This window comes from Strix aluco, chromosome 4, assembly GCF_031877795.1.
Source record: "Strix aluco isolate bStrAlu1 chromosome 4, bStrAlu1.hap1, whole genome shotgun sequence".
Lineage (NCBI taxonomy): Eukaryota > Metazoa > Chordata > Aves > Strigiformes > Strigidae > Strix > Strix aluco.
Window position 1 is genome coordinate 93,169,970 of NC_133934.1, and position 26,583 is coordinate 93,196,552.

The window sequence follows — 26,583 nt, forward strand, 5'->3', positions numbered from 1 at the left end:
TCCACTAATACCCCCAAGTCCATCTCCACCAGGCTGCTCTCAATCCACGCATCGCCCAGCCTGTATCTGTGCTTGGGATTGCCCCAACCCATGTGCAGGACCTTGCACTTGGCCTTGTTGAACTTCATGAGGTTCACATGGGCCCACCTCTCTAGCCTGTCCAGGTCCCTCTGGATGGCCCATCCCTTCCCTCCAGCGTGTTGACTGCACCACACAGCTCGGTGTCATCAGCAAAGTTGCTGAGGGTGCACTTGATCCCACTGTCCATGTCCCCAACAAAGATGTTAAACAGCACCAGTCCCAACACCAGCCCAAGGAACACCACTCATCACTGGTCTCCACTTGGACATTGAGCCATTGACCGCAACCCTTGGAGTGCGACCATCCAGCCGATTCTTTATCTACCGAGTGGTCCACCAGTCAAATCCATGTCTCTCCAATTTAGAGACAAGGATGTCATGCAGGACAGTGTCAAAAGCTTTGCACAAGTCCAGGTAGATGACGTCAGTTGCTCTTCCCCTATCCACCAGTGCTGTAACCCCATTGTAGACGGTCACCAGATGAAGGCATGATTTGTCCTTAGCGAAGCCATGTTAGGTGTCACCAATCACCCCCTGATTTTCCATGTGCCCTAGCATAGTTTCCAGGAGCATCCACTCCATGATCTTGCTGGGCACAGAGGTGAGACTGACTGGCCTGTAGTTCCCTTGGCTTTCTTTTTTTCCCCTTTAAAAATGGGGGCTATGTTTCACCTTTTCCAGTCAGTGGGAACTTCAGTCGACTGCCATGACTTCTCAAATATGATGGATAGTGGCTTAGCAACTTCATCTGACAGTTCCCTCAGGACCCGCAGATGCATCTCAACAGATCCCATGGACTTGTGCACCTTCAGGTTCCTTAGATGGAGACTTGCAATTCCCTGACTGTCATGTGGGCCTATGTTTGAAGATTAGCATTACAGCTGCTACCTTCTGGTGCTCAGGTCCCAGAGACATTTTACATGAGAGGCTGCCCACAATCATTAGTAATTCAGCTATTCTGTCCCTGTGGTTCCTCTGTTACTCTTGGGTAAGTGTTGTTCTGCCCCTGGGATCCTCCAGGGCCCATTCTGTCTGTATCATACACTCATCCATGTCAACTTTAAACAGAGACCCTTCCTATTTCTTCACTCTTCCTACTCCATTTACAAAAATAAAAGTGGGAGGTTCAGGCATGGGAATCTCACCATTTTTCTTTTGGTAGAAACAAGAAATCTCTGATGCAAAGATTTAATTTATTGTCTCTGCAACAGCAGTGTCAGGTCTGAGTTATCCTTTTACAGCTTTGCTATCATTTGGCCCTACAGACTTTTCTTTTATGACATGTTGGAGAAAGGATTGAAGAAATGGCTAAATGTTACTGGAGAGTCTATCCTTATCTTTTTTGGGTCTATCTAGAAGCTAAAAGTGACAATGTTTTCATCTGGTTTTGAAAGCACAGGGTCCTGAGAATTTGGATGAGGAATGATCAGTAAGAGAGCTCTCTCTGCAGTGCTCTCTGCTGGATACCTGGGGGTTTTCCCACCCCTAATTTGTGGGTTCATGTTGTCTAAATCTTTTATGCGACTACGCTTGAACCAAGGTTTGGGTGCTACGATGCCAAGCAGTTCCACACTCCAAAGAAATGAAGCATCTGGCTGCTTCCAAAAGCTTGGGTATTCTTAAGGCTTTAAAACTCAAGACTGATGCCTGTTCACTTCAACCATCTTCCAAAGGCTCACTTGTGACGTGAAGCATGCTGTTCTCCATACCATCTCTCTGCTGAACCTAGCTGGTATTCTTCCTCTTGTAGGGAGTGTTTTTCTTTAGAATGGCACCAACACAGCAATTCAGAATCAGGCTGGTCTTGCTCACATCCGTTGTGTATTGCCATCTGATCAAACAGATGAAAAAGAGCCTGTGCCTTGCTAGGACTGAGTTGGGAGGGAAAGCAAAGAAGGGATGTGCAAGAAGCACAGGTGCACAAACCCCGATGGTATTAATGTTCAAGTGAGGTAGAAACCATGGCTACACTATTACACAAAATAGAAATGAAGCTCATGTCACAGTGTGTGGTCTTTTTTTTTATAAAGAGAGAGAGAGCAAAAAGATGCATTGGTGGCCAGTATCTATCCAGTACTGTTTTCATGATTGGTTACCTGGAAGTTACTGCTGCTGAAGGGTAGCAAACCAAGCTGTGTATTTCCTCTCATTGTTCACAATGTACAAATGCACCTTGGTGGATAAAGTAAGCTGGGAGAGAGTTAAAAAATTTGCACCTTCTGTAATTTAATTGCTAAAGGAGGCTGTTCTCTGAGCAGGCTAACTATTGCCACAGAAAGCATAGGCATTTCTAGGGATTCAACAGCACTCCTGTGCAAGTGACCATGTTCTGGAAGAGGATGGTTAGGAGAAACTTGTTCCCATAAGGAGACTTGCCAAGGACAAATCTATAGTGCTGCACCTTTGGTGCAATACTGGGCCCGTATCTAGCCTTGATGACTAAAATGGCATGTGTGAAAGGAAGCTGATTGTCAATCTATCCATGGTTGGCTTTGTACACGCTCTTGGACATGTTTGCTTACTGCTAGTAGGACACCTCATGTAAACCAGAGAGTTAAAACGCTGTTGTTCTCCAAGACTTCATTGTATACATACAGACTGTATTTATGTTTGCACATGTGGTGCATGAGCAAATATATCCTATTTGCTTGTGCAAATTTTATCTGTGTTCTCCTGTGGAATGAGGTAACGCTCTCCTGCTTACAGCATGCTGGTGTTTGCCTTGTCCTGCTGTTAATGAATTATTTGTGATACCAACTATGAGCCCCAGCCATCAACTAGGATTCCACCATATTTCATGAAGACACTGTATAAACGGAAACAAGGGAGAGAGTTCTGGCTCCAAATTGATTACAAGCTACTTTTAATCTAGATCTGATAGGATGCATGCAAACAGCGATTGGTTTATTATCTCCATCTGGCAACCCTAACCCCTTCCAAGATGAGATCTCCCACTGATGCAAACATTCCTTTTGTCATAATGCCCAGTCAAATACAACTTTGTTCCCTCTATGAAGTTTTATACTGACTTTTTTTTTTTTTTAATTCCTTTTTGGTCTCTTCCAGTAAGAGAGGCTGAGCAAGATTTTTGACGTGTTAAAGGGAAGCCCAGTAAAATGAATTATATAAATGCTACCAAACTCGTACTTCATAGAGCAAACAAAAGTTTCACATAAGACGAAATATATCAGGCTGGGCTGCTGATCTTGTTTGTTTGATGAATCTGTTTACCTCTTGCATGCATCCATCTAACTCAGAAGAAGGCAGATATATGGAGTGAGAACTGAATAGTCTCAGACCTATCCATTCATCACTTGCATGATGCATCACTTGCATGACTTTCATTGCTGGAATGTCCAGATACTTCCCTGTTATAAAGGAATGCAAAGCTTTCTTTTCTCTTGGTCTGCAGGATAATTAGCTTAATTTATAGGTTTATGACCATTTGTATTCCCTAGCTTGCATAAGTGAATTTAAAGAAAAACAGCCCTGGAGAGCTGAGATCCACATCTGTTGTACAATATCCTTCATCTCTTGTGGGAGTCTTGTCCATATCTAAGCTGAGCCTGATTGTATGGGGTTCTGCTCTTGTTCTCCTGCCCTATGGATCACGCTGGAAGGAGTGTCGTGATCTTTTTAGGTCTCTGATTCTCTGGGAAGCATTTTTTTTGTGAATATGGAATATGACTTATGTGTGTAGTGTCCTATTAAGAGCACAGGCTCTTATGTTTGTACAAATCAAAATGGGGGTGTGCTCAGAGTGTGCTTCTTCACTCCTAGAAATGAGTTACAATCCGCTTTTGAGAAAGGTGGTGGGCCCTTGTCAGCTAGGGCTGAATAAAGCCTTGTTTTCCTACAATAGATATCTAGGCATATGGCAGGTTCTTAAAAGGGCCAAACTAGGGGGATAGTTTAATCTGAGAGCAGATGTCTTTGATATTAGATGATGTTGTGAGCTAGATGAGACATCTACAGTGCTTACCTCTTTCTCCTACATTAGCCTGGCCACAGTTCAGATTAGATGTCTACTCTGCATGCAGGAGAATTTTTTGGCAGGTGTCAGAGGGATCTGGCAGATAATACCATTTGCATGCCATGGTACAAATATACAACCATTTCTCTTTTCACTAAAATAAATAGGAGCCAAGATGTAGTTGCAGTATCTAATGTTTTTTTATAGAAATAAATACAAAGGGGGGGGAGAAAAAGGAAGGAATATTCCCAGTGAAACCTGCTACATAAGGCAAATTCTCCTTGATCTTACTGTTGTATTTCCTTATCTTCCCTCTTCCCCTTCAATCCCTGATCTCACTGGGTACATTTCAGATGTGGAGATACCCTAAGATGCATGTCCATGAAGAAAACAGGGTCATTTCAGGTCTGTTCCTAGATGTATGCAACGCACAGTGGACTAGCGCAGAAGATTTGCTTTAGCACAAGTGTGAAAATTATTCCTGTGCCCAGCAGAATGGAAATATTTAAGGCAGCCAAAATGCTATTGAACATTGGTCTCATACATGCTGTTCTGTTTAGCAGGTGGGGGCAAGGAGAAGAAAGAAAAGATAATTTAGTGTTTTCCAAAGAAGCTGCACTGGTGTGTTTGTGTGGCTCTTGGGAGAAGCAAGCACAGAGGCTGTCCCTTTGAAGGGACAAACACCCACATTTTAACGTGAAATGGTTTTCACCCAGAGCAGTATCTTTGTCGTACTAAATGCTGATGATTTGTTGCCAGGCACTGCTGCTAACTGTCATCTCTGTCTTTCAGCAATGGATGGCTATTAAATGGTAATGCAGAGCTGCATGTCCGGTGCTGCCCGTTAAATACAGTGGGAATCCTTGGAAAAAAAAAAAAAAAAATTCCCCATAGCCCCCAGATAAACCAGAGCAGAGCACATTACATTAGCTTTTTAATTTTTTCCCAGCCATCATGGCATGCTGCACACATTAATCATTGTGTTGCATCTTCATATGGGAGGGCAAAAGTATCCTTAAAGCAGTTTGTCAGCATTCAAGAGCTAAATGCCAAAAATCAAAAATGATGACTCATTTCCAAAACTATTAGTGGTTAGTATCTTTGGTTATTTTAAACAGTGCTAAAATCACTGGCATAGAAGCCCTTGGGTCATGGGTTATAAACGAGTTTTCATCTGAACTTCCATGATCACTGTTTTTATGTAAGTGTTGTGCTTTGTAGAAGATAATTATCCCAATAACCCAATTTGGCATTTGGCTAGGTTATACAGCTACCCCTTCTTGAGGCAGTTCCCTTCTCAACAAAATGTTCCTTGCGGTACTCTTTTTTTTTTTTTTTTTTTCCCAATGTGATTCTTTGGTAATTGTGCTGGAACAGCAGAGAGCAAGTGTATGATTATGGCAAAAATACACCCATATCCTTTTTCTTGTAGGAAAAGATAATGCAGAGAGATGAGACACTGCATGAAATTGGCACTGTATTTGAAGAGTTTTATCCAAGACAGGACAAAGCACTGTAGGGAAAAAGGACAAGTCACTAGCTGCAGGGATCTGTATTTCCCAGTATTTCTCTAAGCTAAGCTTGTTAGGCACACTGCCAGCCAGGCATGGCCCCTGGAACCTCTCCAGGAAAAAAATCTCAGCTCACATTGTGAAAGGGTTTCCCCCATCCATGCTGGAGAAGAGACTCCCTTCTTAGAAGCTTAGAGATAAATATTGATTTTTTTGCAATAGCAAACTAATGTTAATGGCACACAGTCAATTTCTGTCAGGGGCGCCATGAGGTATTTTGAACATGTGCCACCAAAGCCGGCATGGAGTATAGATTCCTTAAGTGCAAACAGTCCCCACCCTTCTCTTTTTGACACTGCCACTGCTGGCTCACAGGACAGGCATGACTGTTTTCGGCAAGTGAGTAGGAATGAGGCAGGGAGTGAGAATTTACATGCCTATATGACATCTAAGTGATGGACTGGATTTTGGCCTTACATAGCACTCGCATGGAGAGGAGATCTGGAAGGAGATCTGGGAGCATTACTTTCTTTTCTATTTTCTGTAGGAATCCAGATTCGCTTGTGGATAGGTTTAACTCCTGGCTATGAGGTGCAATTGCTGCCATTAGGAACCCCAGGGTGAGGCCTATGTCTGTGGACTTCCAGCAGCAAACAATCAGTGTTGGAAAGGAGATCTGGGATCCCCATCTCTACTGGGGATTCTCCTTATCTGAGTGTGGAGCCCACCTGTTTTATCTGTAGTGGAGTGGGAAGGTCTTCCTTTCAGTTTGCTGATACTGATGGTGTTAAATATTTCATTTTGGTAAATGAAATTTTGAAGAAGAATTTGGCAGATCACAGTTTTGAATTTGAATGTAGTATCATGCTGATGAAATTTTAGTTTTGACCTGGTCCAAAGTAAATCTGTAGTATGTCCATAGCAGAGCAGGGAATATGAACCTCTCAAGTCCTTGTTTGTCATCCTAGCTATGGGACTGTCCTTCGTCAGTTTGTCTATGGATGTTCAAACATGCTTCCACCTCCTGTTTGAACCCAATATTTTTTCTCAGCTTTCTCTTTTCTCAGATTTCTCTGTAATAATTTTCTTTCCTCTAATGTCTGTGTGTCTCTCATTTTTATTTTTATTTTTTCCTACTGAAGATGTCAGCTTTTGTATAACAAATGTAAGCCTGCCAGCCTGCAGATTCCTTTGAATTAGTTTGCTGTCTCCCTTGGGTCTCTGCACAACAGGTTGAAAACAATGTTATTGTGCTCTGCATTAATGGTATGGAACAAAAGGAACTATTTATTCCATTGCCTGTGGTGTTCTTGGTCCTTCTGTGACATCATAAAGGGACTTCTTATCCCTTTGTGATGGCTATAATTACAATCACTTTGTTGTTACCTCGGTCTTCTCCAAGTAGTTATCCATGTGGGAACTTGGCAGAAGTTAGCAGTTGTTTTAACTAGTTTCTTATACTTTGTTGGTATAAAGAGAGTAGATGTCCCTGCCTTGTGTATCTAGGAAGCTGTTGTCCTTGGTGAAAGCATTAATGGATTGGGTTGCAATGCAAATATGCGTACAGTGTTGTCAATAAGAGGTTCGACTTTTAAGGCTAGTGCTCCTCAGGAGACAGTTCAAACTGAAAAATCACAGCTGAAACTTTTAAAAAGCCTCTTCCGTATTATTATTCTCTAATTCTGTTTGTCAAATAGGATGCTAGTTTTTCAATAAGTGTCTTTGGCAAAGGAAGTCACTGTGATATCCCTTTTCAGAAGAGGAGCCGTGGTGGATCAGCCTCACTCCTTTCCACTTCAACAGACCTTGTGACCGTCCCATAGATCACTTATTTTTGGTGAGCGGTATGGAAGTGTTGTTGGATTGTTAACCTTTGAGCCAGGATGTTGAGCTCATCTCTGCTCCTGATTTTCTATGTCTTCATAGTCATAGCACAAGCTATATGCTTGTATTTTCTTCCCCTACTTCTAAAGGGAAGAGTGTCTTTCTGCTTGACACAAATGCTGTAAGGCTTAACAATTTAATGCTTGGAAAGTATTTTGAAATCCTAGGAAGAATTGCAGAGAAGCAGAGTGTTGTTGAATCACCTGGGACCATTAGAAAAATCAAAAAACCTTTGAGTATATCTTGAAATTTATAGAACATGTATACCTCAATAGTTGCCTTCTCTGCCAGGCATAGGAACAACCTTCAGCCTCATGGTTTCCAGATTAGCAATTCCTGAGCAACTTTCCCCTCTAGTATTACATCAGAGAGGTTTACTTCTCCAGGGATAGGCAAAGAGCCAGATGATGATGAACCTGCTCTCTCTCCCCTTGCTTTTTTATTTTTGGTTTTTAATCCTTTCATCTCTACAGAAATTTCCAGCCCTTGAGTCAAGCTTGATTCCTAATTCCTTTCACTTGGTGGTAGTCATCTCTGAGTGTTTTTCTCCCTGCTCCTGTTCTACCTCAGCACAGTATGCTTTCAGACGGCAGCACTTAAGGGAATGTTCCTGCCAAAATAAAGTTGAAAGTGACCTGCATACAGCCGATCAAAATTTTCAAGGTCATATATCTGGCAATGGGGGCTTTATTGTTAGTCTGTTGCATCCCATCCCTTCAGGATGGTCTCACAGCCTGGCACTTCGGAGGTGAGTCTCTTTTCCCCTACCAGTGACTAAATACGGTTTGGAGAAAAGGCAGACTGATCTTGGCAGGTAAGCAAGCCTTATGATATGAAATGAGGATTGATTATATTTGTCTGGATCACCTGGCAGGTCTCAGTAACTGTCAGAGTATAACTGAAAGGAACACCATTCAGGAAGAAAAGCAGATGCTCCAGTCCACCAAGCCATGGAGCTCTGCCCCTTGTTAACAGGATGAGCAGACAGACTTTTTTGGTATAGGTATTAATTTTCTCCCCAAAAGGTTCTGATGGCTGTACCTATGAATTGGATCCTGCTGAGCAATACTTTGTTCCTGAATTACTTATGAATGGAGACAGCATAGTGGAGAGTGTTTCAAACTACTGTTTCAAACTGTGCCATAGCTTGAAAGACATTAATGTTTTGGATGTTCTCATTAGAAACTTGAGAAGAGGTTCCAAGAAATCTGCCTTAGGTGGTCAGGCATGGACTGATGGTGTGGCTGAGCTAGCACACCAACAAAATACCTACAAAAGTAGGTACTTCTGTTTGGCCAGGCAGGAACATTCCGAGAGAGAGCAAGCCAGGGAGGAAGAATCAGTGTCATGTTAGCATTTTGCTACAATGGGAGAAAAATTCAGGAACCTGAGCAGGGATCTAGATGTGCCCTTGGTAGAAAAGTCTTAACTGCCAGTTTATCTGGTGGCAGGGATCTCTCAATCTCTTCTGCTGGAGCTGTTTACATGTGTATGCATCACTGATGGAGAAGCTATAGTTGGTGGTTAGGGTGTTCGTCTTGGACATGAAAGGCTGAACTTCAAATCCCTGCTACCAATCTGCCAAAGCAGAGATGAACTGTGCTTTTCAACACTTCAGGGACATGGTACAGCTGTTAGGCAATCAGCCATTCTGTGGAGGGTTTGGGGTGCACGTTGCCAGCAGCCCAACTCTCTGAACAAAGGCAGATGCTTTGGCCTAGGCAGGATTGATATGTAGATTGGAGTGCATTTTCAAAGAACGCACTAAATGTCTGTTTTTCCTCTGTAATGCTGAACATTGAGACAGGACTAGTCTCTTATTTGGAGAGAAAGACTGGTAGAGGTCCACAGAAGACAGCAAAGATCCTTACCAACAAGGTGGTTTCTTGGCCTGAGCAGGGCCTAGCCACAGCATTACTCTACATCTGAGAAATCATTTAACAGCCCTATTTATTGTTACAGTTCTCAGTTACATCTTTCCTGCGATTTGAAGGACAGAGCACCCTGAGGCCATATTGCTGACCCTACCAGGCATGTCAGGGCCAAGTTAGTTTCAGAGCCAAAGCATCTACACTGTGCTTCAGATACCCTGCGCTCTGGTTCATCAGGAGATATTTATCTCCCTATGTTTCTTTTTAAAGTCACCTGAATCCGCTTTGACAGGAAGCCTACTTCCTGACATGCTCTGAAGACTGGACTAATGGCTCCCAATGCATGTAGGTGTGCAGGGTCTGAAATATGCTCAACTGAGGATGTTAATAGCCTCCTAGACATTAGCAGAGGAAAACATTTTTGACCATTCAATACTCTGTCCTGCACAGACACACTAAGGCTTTCTTGATATCTGGCTTTCAGTCATACAAATGTTTTCTTGGGCTTTCTTACTGCCAGAAAACTTCTAAACACTTAGCCAAAGTCTCTCTTCTTTTTGAGTATGTTACTCCTACTTGAATGCTTTCGTATCGTTCTTAAGAAGTCTTCTCCCATAATTCATGTCAGCCCTTCAAATGTTTGCAAATTTGTCATCTGTAGTCATTGCTTTGCCAAGCTATTAACTCTTCTGAATTAATTCCCTTATAAGTCAGTCTCGCCATATCCCTGATAATTTTGCTGCTGTTCTTTTTGAGTATCTCTCAATTTGTCATTGTGAATGCATCTAAGGCAAAGGCATTATCACTTTGCTAAGTTTATAACACATCCAAGTTTCTCAGGCACATTCCCTGAGTAAATACACTTCAGTGTAATCCTGCAAATGGATGCTTTTTCTTCTGTCTTCAATACTTGAGATTAAGATTATACATGAAAATTGTCAAAACTAAGGAGATGCAGCATGTGAGGTGGTGTGCAATAGCATGGATAGTCCTTCAGCAGAGCTGCTTATGAGACTGCTGTCTGGGACATGCTCTTGGCACTGGCACATGCTGCACCTATCTCCAGCAACTCCCCCTCAGTGATTTCTGTTTGATGCCCCCAGGCCCACCCTGGCCCCTTCAGCTGACTCCTTCAGGCACAGTCAGGACTGGGGTTAAGTGAAGCAGGTGGAGGTTGGGAAAATGGCATATGGCTTCTCATATGGCACAAACAGTCTACTACAAATACCATGTTGTGTACACAGACACCCAAACTGGGCCATTAGTGTCATGACTGGTGTGACAAACCCTTGGGCTGGTGGATTAACTTCTGCTGGCTTCTGTGTGAACTTGGAAACAGAAGAGACAGGCATGTTCATTCTGCAGGGACAGAAAATAGTTGCTTAATTTAGCCAGCTAATCACCATATCTCTCCGTTGGTAAGGCAGGTTCCCACTCAAGCTCTGAAACATAGGTTGGGTGAGTTTTCACTGTCCCCAACAAGAGTCAACTGTATTTAATACACAGCATGTTGGGTCAGCTACCTTCTGAATAGCAGGCTACAAATGTGTATGGCTTGAGGCAAAAGATACACAGTGGTGAACTTCCTCCTAGACGGGCTGCAGGAAGGAAGGTCTGCTCAGGACAACGCCTGCCATCAATGCAACAGCGTAGAAAGTGAAACAGTAATGGAGAAAGCAGAAAATTATAAGAGACTTCAAGTAATACCAGTAGCTTGAGCCAGGATTGTGCCTGCCCTTTTGTAGGATGAGGCTGTAAGTGGAAATATTTAATTAAAAATATTCTGAATACACCCAAAAGGTAACTGCTGAAATGCACGCTGTTTCCTTTCTGCAGCCTGATTAATATTTTCTTCTGTCCTGCTATGCTACAGTAAAATCTCACTGCGTCACAACATTGAAGCTTAAGTAGATTTCCAACTCTCCCTCAGCAGCAGCATAAGTCTTTAATCCATATACAGCATTTTAGAAGCCACTGAAATAAGCTCTTTATGTTTCATGATTGCAAAGATTTTAGTGTTGCCTCATGCATCAGGCAATTCAGAAGCATATTATAATGTCTGAACAGCCACAGCAACCTCCAGAGAAATTCCTCCTGAAGAGACAGCTGAGGAATGCATTTAGCCCAACCTGAGAGGAAGAGATCCGTTGCAGAGCAGAACCTGGCTGAAATAGAAGAGCTGCTGTGACGGAGTTGGCTGTCACAGTCCTACAGAGGCTTGGCCTGTCATTCCTCTCAAGGGTTCAGTTGAGCATCTTGCCCTGTGTTTCTTCTCTTAGCATTTGTGGGTTTGCATAAGGGAATGAGGGAATATGTTTAGCAGTATAAGTTGTAAATTTGAGGCTGTTATTTCCCAGGAAATTCCCAGTCTAGAATGTAGTTTAGAGTGTATTAACCTGAAGGGTGGAGAACTGTCCTTGGCAGAAACTCCTTTCATTCAGAATGCAGCAGAGTGGAGTCAATTGCATGCCAAGGGATGCCTTGTCTTTTTCTTCTTTCTGTAATGTGACTCTGCTCCTCAGATGTCTATTCTCCAGCCAGTTCTCCTGTCCTGATCCAAGTCTGAAGTGTCCCAGTCCAAATCTGAAGTGGGCTCCTTGTATAATGCTGTATCCCTGCTTTATCAGAGCTACATCAAGCTCTCTGGCTGGATTGAGGCTGCAGGTTTCTCAGTACTTGGATGCACTCCTGGAAGAAAACCTGTAGTTCCTCAAGATTTGATCAGTTCTGCCAGTTGGGTTGTTTGCAAAAAGGCCAATGCCCACACTCTGGGAACTGTTTTTCTTGAGGCTTGCAAGTTATTGCCTGTTGCGACTGGAGGCTTGAGCCTGTTTGTAAACAGAGACCTGCTTACTTCAGTATTTTGTTTCTTTAACACTACCTGGCATTTTAAGTGAAAGTTAGCACACCTGACTAAAGCAGGTGCTTTTGGCTAATTGGATTTGGAGTGACCTGATGGGCTGTCGAACCCTGGTCCATGACTTGAAGATTGATAGATTTCGCCAACAGCGAAGAGGACCTGACACAGGAGGTGATCCTCTAGCTAGAAAGAGTCATGTTCTGTGTGTGCTAGAGTGAGGACGCACCCAGATAGCTTTTTCTGTGTCATCACTCCTCAATACTCTGTGAAGCTTCTCTTTTAGTTGCTGTTCTGCCCACATGCATTTGAATGTTCTCCTGCTTAATCTGTATTCACAGTATATTAGGAAAATAACATTTTAGGCTTCGTGAATATACAAGCCTTGGACCTCTGGAGAACTGAGTGTAAGAGAACACAGGTCACACTGAAATGAGCTCGGGTCTCATCCGATCGCTAAAGAAAATTTACTAATAGCAGCCATGCTGTATAATTTGATGTAATCCCACATGATAGTGGTTTTTATTACTAGAGCTCCAGGCCAAAAGGGTTGAACAGCAGAAGGACTGAGACATATTGGCAAACCATGTGTGTGTGCCTAGGGCTGTGGAACATAAGCGGGCACTACTGCAATATGACTGAAGTGCCTTGGCAAAGATCTATGGGAAGCCCCCTGTCCTGCATGTCTGTAGTTGAGGTAATGCTTCCTTCACCCCTGCAAGCATCACTCAGGTAATAAAGTCTGTGATCTATTTTGGGCTCTCTCCTTTCACCTCTGTGGGCCCAAGATTCTGGATCCCGCTTTAGGAAAGTGTATTGGGGGAAACTCTTTTTCAAGTTGCTGACTGTATAAGGCTGGGATTCTACTCGCTGGTTTCCTAAAGTGATGTTCTCTAGCTTTCCCCTCTAGTTTTGTCTTTTGTGCTCCCATATTTCACATCTGGATCAATGCATCTCAGAAAATAATGCTGAGATATTACTTTCATGTTCCCTGGCTGGTCTCCTGCATCAATCTGATGTTGCCTTTAATACTGTTTTTTGTGTTGAGCTTTAATATCACAGAGGATTTTCCTGGTGTTTGGGGTATGACCGATTTATTAGTGCATTTGTTAGTACACACACTCCTCTGCATGTTTTCATGAGGCTGCCTAGGTAAGTTGACCACAGGGGCCAAGTGCTGCTAAGTCCAGGACAAAGTCTCTGGGAAAAGACTTTACGCAGTGTGTAAAGGCAGATGTGTGAAGACATGCCCCTTGCCAGTCTGACCCCTTTCTGGAGCACACCAGTTAGCAGCTGGAGCCCTGAGCATCCTTCACTTGGATTTGTTGAGCCAGCCAATGAGCCAGCTCCCCCATCCTACAGAGAAGAAACATCTGTGAAAAAGAGAGCTTGGTACTACACTGAGCACTCAGAGTTTGCAATATTGGCTGAAATCAGGGAGGGTGGATTTCTTTTCTGTATGTTCATTAAGATCATAAGAAAGGATGGGTTAGTGTCTGTTCAGTAGTGGATGGATCTGGTGGAGTGGAATATCCAGTCTGTTCTGGGGTGATAAATGGAAAATTGCTTAGTGTGTTAGCTGCTCAGAGAAAGTAATATTTGAGATACTCAAAGAGGTGGTCTTGTCTCCAGGCTCTAGGGAGCTGGTTAGTTAAGCTGCTCAGCATGGTGATGCAGGAAAGATTTTGGTGCCACACCATGGAAGATAACGGTCTGAGGTAGGGAGGTAAAGAGAAAGTTAGTGACAGAAACTTCAACGTTATAGTATGATATTAATTAATGGTAGAAATTAATGGTTACATGGATAAGCCTCTTCTATCTGAAAATCCATGTTTCTGGTAGGAGTTCCCAGGAATTCCTGCTCTGAAAAGTCCCAGGATGACAATCTGCTAGTATCACGCCATCTGCTTCTCCATCCTAGACCTACCAGAAGTATTTCAATATAATCAAGCTTTTTAGTTTCTCTCCTTTCTGGAAAGTTAGGGCATGGTTCACTGTCCCGGTGAGACTTTCACTTCTGCCTCTGTGTGAAAGATGGCTAAATGAAGTGAATAACGCAGCTGACTCAGATTATCTCCCAGAATCTAAACTATCTCACCAGCTATTGTGATCTCTGAACCAAACCAACCAGGAAATCAGGGAAGACTTGAATAAAAACTGGAAAATTTCAAATTCTGCTTCATCAGGGACCTGCATTAAAAGCTCTTAACTGATACATCACAAACTGTAAATGCAAAGAGGTCCCTCTCTGGTTTGAATTTTGAGTCCTGGGCTATCTGCAGCTGTTGTGAAGCAGCTACAGTCTGGTTAGCTTTCCTCCCTGCCTCTCTTTGCTTCTGAGCTGTTCTCTGTCTCTGTTGAAGATGGAAATGAGACAGAATGCTCCAAGTCCCTCTGTGTAAGGTTTACGGCATGATTTTGCAGGCAGTATGCGATGCAGGCATGAATCACAGATCCCTGTAAGATACTGCTGTATTCGATTCCCTGGCTTTTTCATCTGACTCAGAATAGGCTGCAGATTTTTGTTTTTAATCTAAGCAATAGCCAATTTACTCCAGAGATGAGTATTTGCTGACTGTTGCTGCTGTTCTTATGCTCAGAATTTCAAAACCCTTGGAAAACGAGGCCAGCTTTTGCATGTGTGTACAAACCTGGTTTCAAATCTGGCTTGGATTCTCTCTTCCAGCTCAGCAAGTGACTGACATGTTCACTTTAGCATAGCTTCCTCCCGAGACGAGCCGTAGGCTGTGCCAGGATGCCGTGAGGCGTTCACTCTGTGTTCAGTTGTACACCAGAGGCAGATTCTGCAGCACCCTGGAGACAGGGGGTGAGATGAGGACAGTAGCAGCCATGATTCAGAACTGCTTTGCATTTTGGTCTTGCTAATAAATCATACTGAAAATTTTTATTTGCAGTGAACCAAGATGCAAATCAGATTCCAATTCAATAAGTTATTTGAAAGAAAGTACTAAACCAGTATAGCTTCTGTTCAGTTCAAATTCAGGTATGGCTGAAGTTGTTTCAGTTCAGTCCGTAATAGTTCATTAAAAGAATTAATACTGAAAAATACACAATTTAAATACAGAAATGCCCATGGGATGGTTGTAATCCTGCAACACCTGGCATCAGCCAGAGAAACACTTTTGCTCCTCTCTCCTTTATCTCTGGTGGAGCCTCCTCATCACTCGAGTTTCCAGAGCTGTCCTGCAGCCTGGCTCTCGGCTCCCACAGTTGGGCAGGGTGGGTTTTGGGAGCTGTGGTTGTGTGCTGGGAACAAGAGTGGTTGGGGGACAGGGCAGGCTTGTGATCTGACAGCGCTTTGCGCCTATGAGGTGATCAGGTCTCAGTGCATTACTCTAACATGCTAATCAAGGAGAGGTTTTTGGTTTTTTCCTTCTTGTTTGCTCATTTGTTGTTTGGACCCAACATAAAGTTTAACATGGAGGAAGAAAAAGCTGTAGCTGAACATGGCTTTCAGTTTAACTTTCTTGTTTGAAATACAAAGCCTGATGCAGACCAGCCTCTGTAGATAGCCCTGACTTTGATAACTGGGAAGAGCATTTCTAATTTAAAAAGTCTCCCTTAGCAGCCCATGATCTGGGTATGCTTGTATTGTTGCTGTGAGACAATAGCTCAGCCTGAGGGAAGAAGACAACCTACTTACCATACCCTCTGGGAGTTGTTACAGTGGGACTCTAGAGACCAGTGTTTCTCTGAAGCTTACTGAGACTATCTGAGACTGAGGATTTAACCCATGAGATTTGGGAGATCCAAGAACTGAACTGAGGGCTATGTGTCCATGGGAGACAGGCTTTGGTCTCCTCAGCAGATGTGGCTGGTGTCATATGGGCTCCCATATGCAGTCTCTACCTCTGTATCTTCTTCCCCAGTCAGAGCAGGGATATTCCTGCTGCAGAGCACAGGGCAAGAGAGCACTGTGGAGAAGGGCAGCAAAAGGCAAGGGAACATCATTTCCCTAAATACCAGGCATGTTGTTCAACAGAGGGTTCACTCCTAATGTGCTGTCTCAGCTGGCAGAGGTTGAGAGCTACCTAACCTAGCCCCAGTCCAGTGCTCTGATGTATCCTAAAAACAAGAGTATGCATAATTCAAGTGAAGAGGTAAATGGAGGTTATACAAGGTCTGAAGAGAGCAGTGGGCAGGGGTCCAGCTGGGGTCAGGTGGTTTGCTGCCCTCCTGCAGTAATAGATCATTTGTGGTATCAAAACTTGCGAAGAACAAGAAGCATTACAGCATTTTCTGGAAGGAAAGGGAACTGCTGTACTGCCAGAGGCAAGCATTTTGGGAACATGGTTTAAGATATGAAGACTGGCCGGCCGTACATCAAGTCAGGCTTGGGACTGCACTTTTCATATCACAGCTACTGTGTTTTTCCACAGTAGCAGTAGTCCCTCAGAAAGCATTTCCAGGTGATTTACAGAGCTACTGCAGTCATGAAAAATACATAAGCAAAGAGTGTGAGGAAAGTAGGTGAGTGTGCCAGACCTCTGGTTACCTGACAGCAGAGGGGTTCTTACTCATACCATGGCAGCTCAGTGACACCAGACACCAGGGAAGGTGCAGCTTATTCTGGCTCCACCAGAAGCAGCTAGCAGACCCAAAAGAGAATTTTAGCTTAATGAACTTGTCACGTCCTTGTACAGGGACAAGAGAACAACATTCCATTTCCTTGCAGTGCTTGAGTAAAATAAGAATTTAGTTGCTCTGAGTTACTAGAGATGCATCTTCACTGCACAGCAGCCATAAGTGAACTGGAAGTATACCAGGCATGGGCAGTGCCTGAAAACATCATTTCTGCGGCAGCACAGCTCTGCAGCTAGCCTAATAAATACTGGTGTTGAGCAGGGCTAATTATCTCCAATGCAGCACTGCCCTGGCATGGCTTTATGGCTTCCCGCTTCAGAATTAGCTTAGCTGGGACTTGTTTGGGTGTCTGCACTGTCCTTCACGGTATGGTGGAAACAAGCCCTGAGCAGTGCTTGGTGGAGGATCATCGCATGCGTGCACCGGACTGCAGTATTACTCTGCTCTTAATGTGATGGGGAAGTGCTGGACTCCAGAGCAATGAAGTCACTTAACAGCTCCCCTTGAAAATTTGTCTTTGACTTGGGTGAAGTTGTGGTCACCTTGGACCTAATTTTGGAGCAGCGAGCCCTTGTCTCTTCTGAAAACAGTGCTTGATCATATATGGTGCCTCCGAGCAAAATGTTGACTAGCATGCTTCGAGTTTCTTTTTTTTTCTGTAAAGCAGTTACCAATGTCATTATAGATAATTACCTTCCCTGACCTACAGGGGGAACAGACCTCTGTCTCTATGATCTCATTGCCTAAAACTAACTTTATAAAAAGTAGATGTTGGGAGGTGATGTAAAAAGGTGTGTGGAAAATATTTGGAGATTCTCGAACTCAAGATTTGAAGATCAGCTAAAACAAATGGATTGGTGAAACTGGCTCAGTGTCAGCTTATTTAAGTGAGTAGATAGATAAATAATCACACATGCTGTATCAGCTGGATTTATGCAGGTTCAGGTCCAGTTGTATCTTAATAGAGGTTAATACCTTACGTGGAAAGGATTAGATGAGCATTTTTTGGAGACCTCATCCCAGCTGGCTGTATAAACACAGTGCCCACTTCTGTTGGTCTGTAAGAAGTCTCAATTTGTTTGTCTCAAGATAATTTCAAAATCACTCTTGTCCTTAAGAAAAGTTACCCTGAGGAAGGGAGATGGGGGATATACCCTAGACCAAGATAGTGTGTTTCTTTTCCACTAATGCTTCCAAATGTGGCTTTTCTCTTACTGTAGTACTGGATAAATGAATACACCTCCACCTTGGGGATTGGTGTCTTCCACTCTGGCATCGAGATCTACGGCAGAGGTATGAAGTATTTCCTTTTCACTACCTGCTGAACATGGGGACAATTGTATGGCTAGTCTGATATGGAAAAGCACCGCAAACTTACAGCTTTTGACAAGGAATGTTTTGAGGAATGAAAAACACAGCCAGTTTTCTTTTTAGAGGCCACTGTGGAGTCCAGCAGGAACTTGTGCAGTTCTGTCATGAACCATGTAGCCCTTCTTATTTTCAGCCTCTATAGCTTGTGCAGGTGTGTAGCAGGATGGCAGATAGGAGGGACCAAGCAGTGTTGGAAAGCCGTTCTGCAGTGAAGGAAGGGGAGAGAGACTGGGACAAATGGGAGAGGGGAAAGAGGTGGATCAGTGGTTGTCTTGAGACCTGCATATGCGTGTTAGTGCTAATTCCCTGTCAGGGTAAATCTGTTTTTCGGTAACTCTTTAGGAATGTCTCTGGTCTAGAAATCTTGGAATCTGAATTTCCAGATCTTGGAAACTGTTCTTTTGGAAAGCAGAGTTACAAGGAAAAGAAAATGACTTTTGAAACAGTCTGCATGGGGCTGAAGCTGATTAGAGCACCCACTGCAAAAGGCGCAGTCAAGGGATCTGGGAAAACAGCTGTAGCACAATGAAGGACAAACTAGCATCACAGACTTTCTGTTTCCTTCTTCAGCATTAAATGGGAATGACTCGAGCTACTCTCTCATGGTATTTTAGCCAGTGGCATGCAGTAGACAAACCTCCTGGGGTGTCATGTTCCATCTCGAGCACAGAAACTTTCACAGGCTGTGTGAGATGGCCTGTGTGATGCCGTGAGGTCCACAGGCTGTGTTTCACAGGCCATGCAAGATGGCCTGTATGACATGGAGGGACCTCTGGCTTGACCTGCGTGCTGAGGCAGCGGAGTGCAGTCAGCTTGGCTTTCTGCAAAGAATTCCCATTCACTGCCTGTAAATCCCTCTAGAAGAAGAGCTGATTTCTCCCTACTCCAGAAAAGACTTCTTCCAGCTCAGTGCCACCACACTACAGAAACTTATCTAGATGCCTCCACTGCAGAACTTTCCACTGAGGGGAAGCCACCTGAATGGGCACAGAGACAGACTCGGAGACCTTTCCTGGTGATGTGAGAAAGAAATAGTATGGAGGGAGGCTGTGAGGGCATCCTCAGGCTGATAGGCAACTGGACAGAGAAAATGGCTTTCAAAGTCTGGCTGAAACGGATTTTGGCGATAGCCTTGCCCCTGATGCTGAGCTGTGCAGACAGCTGCCATAGACCTTTTCCTGACATTGCATTCATTCAACTACTCACAGTCTGTTTCTTTTCTTGTCAGAGTTTGCCTATGGAGGGCATCCCTACCCTTTCAGTGGGATTTTCGAGATCACACCTGGCAGTGCGGTAGAACTTGGCGAGACCTTTAAATTCAAGTAAGGGCCCTTTTGTAAGTCTTCCTTTCTGCCCCCCGTAGCCATTAGTGTAGGGGGAGCAGGACAGTCCTGTCCTCTGGGTCCCCCTTTCCCTTTCCTCATAAGCACCTTCACTGCGTCCTTTACATGATTCTGGTTCAAAGGCAGCCCTGCAGGGATTTTGGAGGTGGATAACAGAGCGTGTACACCAAACAGGGAACAGTGCAGAACTGTGTTTGGCAGAGTTTAAAAGTATAGTTACTTTTGCAGTTCTCTTCCCATTTTCTTTGTTTTCTGTGCTCCCAGCTTCACCTGTCAGCAAGAATGGAAGTAACTGTGTGTTACACAGCCAATGCACAGGGGAAAAAACAAAACCTGGTCTTTCTATGAGTATCACCTATTTGTGGATACTGCACAGAGTACCAGAAGTCATCTTCTGTGTTTCTTGCTACTCTGTCACAAGGGATAGACCAGCTGCTAGAGGAGTCTGAGAGGATGCTGCATTAATGTGTTGTTCAAGGTGCTCAGACTGTGGGGCTGTGAGTCAAGGAACTGCCCGTGGCAGATGGGACTTGACCTTCCCAAACTGCCAGTTTATGTTGATGTTGTTGGAGGCTTTTTAGAAGAATGAGTTCTACTGAGTCAATATTGGGAGAAGCAATAAGTTTCTGCATAAAGTTTTCAGTCTGCTCCCTCCTGGCCCACCTCATGGAAACCCTCTCAATCATGAAAAAAGCATCTCCTCTGTCCTACTGGAAATTTCTATTGTAGGACAATGGGCAGAGTGGGAGCAGACCCCCAGAGATAAGACTTTTCTGGTGGTGAGCATGAAGCTCTCAGGGCTGTTTCCTGTGCTGTGACCTGCTCTGTGGATAAGCTGGCAATATTACTGTGCTATTTTGTTAGTGAGAGTCTCTGATAGCCCCGGATATGCTTCTCCATGTTTTAAGCCTGTCCTTCTGATGTCTGATCATTTCCTTCTCCCTGGGTATGTATCACTCTCTTTACTGTATCTTTCCATGTTTCCTGTTGTGTGTTTTGTTTTTAACTAGAGAATCGATTGCCTTGGGCACCACAGACTTCACAGAAGAGGACGTGGATAAGATTATGGAAGAGTTGGGCAAGGAGTACAAAGGAAACGCGTACCACCTGATGCACAAGAACTGTAATCACTTCTCTGCTGCTCTGGCTGAGGTGGGCACAGCTATCTTTTTTTTTTTTTCTTTTTCTTTTTTTTTTTTTTTCTGCTTCAGATCTGTAGTAGTGCTCACAGAAAGGGAACTGGGGTCAACACAGCCTGCCAGGCTAGAGCCCATAGTCAAACCTCCTGTCTCTGACCTTAATATTTTTAGAAGCCCTTTGCTGTTCAAAGGGATGGGATCAGGAGGTGGAGATGTAGCAGGTTTATCACACATTTGGTCTAAACTGTGTGGGAAATTAGGAGTGCCTTCATTATGGTTCGCTGAATAGGCGCTGAGAGGGAATTGGAAGGACAGACCTGGCTAGCATGCAAATGTGCATCATTTTAATAACAAACGGAAATAACCCTACACGATCTGTAGAGAAATAAAAATGACTTATCAGTGTTCTGCAAACAAAGATTTGCAGTATTCAGGAAGTGGGTGTCCCTTTTCCTTATTTAATGTGCACCATCCAAAACCCATGAAAAAAAGGTATTGATTTTCTCATAGACATCTTTGGTGCTTATTCATTTTAATGTTCACAAAAACACTGTGAATTATAATAGAGCTGTTATTTCTCTTCAAAGAGAATTGTAGCACAGGCAAGCACAAATTTATCCCAACTATTTGCTAATTTGATATATTTGATTTTTCCATTCCTGAAGATCTGATTATTCTGGGGGGAAGCTGCCTTCCTCCTCACCCCCCCAGATGAGATGTTTAAAGCATGTTTCAGTTAAGGTATGAGTATTCAGCACTTGCCCAGGATCTTGACCCAGTGTCAGAAAAAGATAAGAAAAGTAGAAAATGGAAGTGACCTTCCATAAAAACTTTTTCTGTGATTCAATAGGTGTTTTATGGCAAACACGAGGAGAGAATATAATTCTTCACAATAGAGTTCAGCTGCTTTAACTGTGAAACTTTCCTTTCTCTTTCTGGAGTCCTCATCCTTGTTCACATCTCTCACCTTTCTTCATCACACGGGGCAAGAGTCCTATGCCAATAACCTCTTTTGTCACAAGTGTCTATTCATCCCCAAACAGGCCCATCACAGATCCTCAGTGAGATGAGATTCTGTAGAAAAAAATACTGTGTGATTTTGTAAGAAAATCCCTAGTGAATTCAAGAACCAGCAATTCATTTACAAGGGACCTGCTTAGGCTCTTAGGAAACCAGTTCTCTATTGGCTTAATCCTTGCTAATTATAGAAAGAGAAAATGTTTGAGTCCTTTCTGTAAATGTTAGCAAAGAAAAATAAACAGGAAGGAATTGTATTGGTACAAACAGAGAATGAAGTTTCAAACAGTACAGTGATCAAATCAATGTTAGCCACACTACTGTTTTGGAGTCAAATAATCAAATTACTACAATAGAAAATGGAAACTTTAAAAATTATGAAGGAAACCCAAGAGAAAGCTGTGTGATGATCAGCAAAAGCTAAAAAAAAAAAAAAAAGCTTTATCTGCAGCAGTGAAATAAGGTCATTGCTTGTTATGTACTTTGATATGTAAAATTTCTGTCTCATGTCCAAGCCATATGCTCAAAGCCATTCTCCTGCTACATATCAGTGAACCCTTCACTGCCCCTTCCTTGTCCAACCGTCCAAACACAAGTCAAATAAGAGATCTTAATAAAAAACTATGAAGGTATTTTAAATTTTGCTTCCAATATGCCTGCAGTGAACATCTTTACAGGAGTGGAATTTAGGGTTAAGTTTTCCTGCAAGAGCTTTCTTGGTGGATTCTGTGTGTTCATTCACTGCCCCATTAACATGTCCAGATAATAAAACAAAAGCATAAATGGCTAGTTCTGACACTTCTGCTCCCAGGAGCAGAACTGACTCAGGATTTAGGTCAGTTTAAATAAACCCTTCATAGGCAAGCAGGATTTTTTGTTGCTGTTGCTCTTCATATGTGCCTGTGTTTATCATCCCTCTCTAAGGTATTACAAATGGAAAACCAAAGGAGGTGCACTTCAGGCCCAGGAACAGAAGGCCCTGGATAGTCTCTAACATCAAGATACAGAAAATAGGCGCTGAAATTCTTAAAGAAATAGCTGGTGTTAAGACACTAAGCAAAAGTCTGAGCTGGTCAATGTGCCTCAGTCAGCAACATGAGAAATACATGTGGCTGCCTGATGACAGATGTCTCCAGCCTTTCTGGTAAACACAGTAATTTGGCAATCACTGCGTTTCAGAGCTGGGTGAGAAGCAGCATATTTTACCTTGGGACACTTGTGACCTCTTGGAGGAAAGACTGCTTGAAATCTGTTGAGACAGCAACTGCCTGAACTGAAAGCAATGAAAGTTTCAATTCTCATTTCCCAACATCTGAATGCTTGCTTAATTTTACAGCCTTGGCGCTTTTTTTTTTTCCTTGCCGTAGTTCCCATTAAAACTAAACAAAACAAAAGTCACCACATTAGGAAGTTCCATAGGGTCTACCATCTAGATCTATAAGGTGCAGCCTTATAATGCACAGAACATGCTGGCTACATGACGAGTGGCTTTCAAGACTGTATAGGTATGTGTCACCATAGAGTGCAGAAAACAGAACTGATATTTGTGCCCTAAAACCAATTGAGATGAGTCTGTTTAGTGTTTGTACTTCCCTTTCCTTCAGACTCTTCACCTGTGAAGCAGCAATAATAATGATAATTAGCATCTATTTATGCAAAGCCATGTTATGTGGCAGTTAAAGACAGGAAACTGGAAAAAGTTTTCAAAGAATTAAAAGAAAATATGTAGAAATTCTGTTCAACAGAATAAAATAAAATAGCCCAGCTGAAAGGTGATGCTATCAGTACTGCAATGCCCTTTCACCACAGAAAGGGACGGTGTGGAGGCTAATTTTAGCACGAAAGAGGGAATGACAAGCTCTGCGCCCCACGGCCCTTTAGGCCTTTCTGCCCAGGAGCATAAGCAGTGTGGTGAGTTCAAGAGATGGTTGTTCTGAGCCTCCTGGGTAATGCCAGGCAAATCACATCCCTGCCCTGTGCCCAAGTATCCCTCCTTGTATGCTGGGTTATTTCCTTCCTTCAGAAAGGGCTCTGAAATATTTTGATGACAGGTCTCTTATCTGCCAAGGTTAATTGGCTGGTTTATGACTTGTATTGTTCTGTATCAGCACACAAAACCAAAGCTAGAGCTTCACAGCTGTGTGGCGATGTGTAAGTTAATGTGTGTTACACAAATCTGTCTGGCAGGCCTTGAGATCTGGCTGTACAGCCGTGTGCTAGGTAGCTGCGTTTGCCTGCCTTAATCTCCTCATCTGGCCATGGGCTTGCTAATTAGTACCCATACAGATGTTGCCTTGGTGGTTGGGAGGTCACCATCTGGTCATATGGACTGAGGGCAGATGCAGCCACGTGTCCTGCTGGCTGAGGTAACGATTCTGCAGAGGGAATGGGAAGGAGGTATAAGGCTGGCTCTGCTTCCCAGATCAGCTTTCTCAGGATCACACCATGAGACAATGGCCACATGTCCAATTGCCAGGACCTGTAAGGTTCCCCATTCCCCAGACTGCTGAAGCCACAGGAGTCAGGCTTTACTTTCAAATTTTTGTTTTCTTGTCCTTTTCCAGTGTTTTCTCAGCAAACACAACATCCATTCAGAAATCTTCCATCTACATCTGTTTATGAATGATTTTCCTGTCAAATTTCTGTTTAATACGATGACAGCTCAGGTCCCACCATGATAACTGGTAACTGTTATATTTAACAGTTATATGTAGGCTGACTGCTAATGGTTAGGGGCATGTTCAGACCTATGTTCATGATTCTGCCATTTGGCTATGCATCATGAAAAATCCCTGGACAAGTCCAGCACAGGCAGATAAGATCTACTTAACCACTGGGCATGCCTTAGACCTGATATCTACCTACTTCTGAAAAACCTCACTTTACAGTGCAATTGCTACCTAATTGCGTGCTGCTGTGGCATTGAGCCTCTCCCTACAATGCCATGTATCTCTTCTAAGTCTTCTGATCTTCCTGCCCACATTCAGTTGTAAGTTGCAAGGGGCTTTGTGATGCTCTCATTGGCACTTACAGCTCTGAATTTTCCTTACTCCCTACTTCAGACTGCCAAGCATATTCACACTTGCTCAAGACTTAGATCTCTCCCCGCTTTGCCAGTTCCCTATGGACTTCTAACAAGCAGCTACTGGATCAAAAAGGCATGCCTGGGTCTACTCACAAAGCAGCTCCTGTGGAAAGAAAATGGAGAATGCCCCGGTTTCAGCAGCAGCAGTTCAGACTTCATCTTCTCCAATGCTATTTCATGGCAGCCTTCTCAGTAAGTGATTCAGTGGACATGCTGCATGATCAGGAGTCTCTTCCTGTGGATTTCCTGAGAAATTCTTCTTCATCAGGGAACCTTGTGTATTTAAGAACTGAAGAACTACCAGAGACCATAAGTCTCTGCCTAGTAAGTGCCTCATACCATCTTAATTAGTTTTGAAAGAATTTCTGATGTAAAGCAGGGCAGAATTTCCTAGTGGATAGTCATGAGAAAGAAATTGGATGCACTCCCTGTGCATTTGTCCAGCTTCAATTTAAGGTTGCTGGTACACACACCACTTAATGCCCCTTTGCAGTCCGCCTTTACCCTCACAACCCATGTCAGTGTGGGAAGGTGAGGGGAGCTTGACCTAAACTGTGAAAATCTGGTTAGGGTTGCCTCAGCCATGCTGGCTCCTGCAGCGTGGTCACATGGTACCTATATTTATAAACCACTTAAAATTGTTTGTCGGTTAAAATGAAGAAATTCATCAAACTGGAATTAGCAATTTGCCTAGAAGAAACCTACTCCTTTCATGTTGCTTATGTTGTCAGTCCCCAAAATCAAGTAGTATCAGTATCACTGAAGAAACTGTCCAGGAGGTTGGGCAGTCCTTTTGGGGGACTTATGCTTGTAATTTCTGCAAAGAAAAATCAGTCAGGCCATCAGCAGCAGAGCCCAAACTTCCCATCTTGTTCTGAGCTTTTGTGCCTTTCTGCATGTTGGTATTCCAGGCAGGTAATGCTGCTGGCACACAGCAGGGATTCTAGCGTTCTGATGAGGTTATGCATGTGTGGGTAGTTCAGTTAGGACCACGTCAATATTGGGTAAAGCCCTTCTGTTTGATCATCTGTTGTTAAGTCTCTATGTTCCTAACAATCACCCATGTATGCTTACAGCAATACATTCAAATGGCCCTTCAAGGAATTGCAAAATATTTATGTTCTTTATGAGTTGTCCTGGCTGATGAAAAGGCTATTTAAACTCTGCCAGATGGAAAAAATATAGGCTTTTGAACATTAGAAAAACCTTTCAAAACAAAAAGAAAGGGTAAAATAATTAGTTCTTTCCATAATGTGATTTGTTGAATTTCCTGGTTTTTCAGAACAAGGAGATGTGAGATAGCAAAAGGACAGAAGTTACAAATTGCTGTAAAGCAGACGTAAAGGGAGAGGAATACATTCGTGCTCTCAGGAAAAAGCCAAACTCAGAGTAATTCCTGGGCTGTAAGTTCCCCCCAATGCCGCAGGTTTGAGGTCCTAGCCATGCCATTGCTTTGCAGGAGCACTTGTCACTGCAGCAGTGGGCAACAAGGAAGTATGCCATGAGGTGCCAAGAAAGACATGGAGTTCCACACTGTCACCAAGACTGTTCTTTGGGCATTGATAAGGGTAGGTGTATGCAGATATAGGGAACTGTGAAATTGCTGTCAGAGGGCTCTTTTCAATGTGAGAGCATGGCCCATGATTGCCCTGCAAGTCTACAATATAATTTGGGCTTGTGGAAGGCAGATACTAGGCAAGGCAAAAGCAAACTTGGCACAGCTCGTATCCCCAAATGTGGGTAAAGGAGGAAGGTTGACTGCCAGGTGTTCAAATATGGGCATACAAGAGTATGAGCCCTGCCGATGCGCAGGCATATGGTGTGTGTACAGTGCCTGAGGACATCAT

The 26,583-nt window shown here is 43.4% G+C and overlaps 1 protein-coding gene across 2 annotated transcripts in view; it reads left to right on the forward strand.

Moving 5' to 3' along the window:
• LOC141923341 (deubiquitinase DESI2-like) overlaps window positions 1-26,583 on the forward strand; it is a 58,023-nt gene that overhangs the window by 19,430 nt on the left and 12,010 nt on the right. For both annotated transcript variants that reach the window (XM_074824323.1, XM_074824324.1), the window contains 3 exons: window positions 18,002-18,074; window positions 19,381-19,474; window positions 20,506-20,647. In XM_074824323.1, coding sequence (XP_074680424.1) covers window positions 18,002-18,074; window positions 19,381-19,474; window positions 20,506-20,647 — 309 coding nt within the window. The remainder of the gene's footprint in view (window positions 1-18,001; window positions 18,075-19,380; window positions 19,475-20,505; window positions 20,648-26,583) is intronic.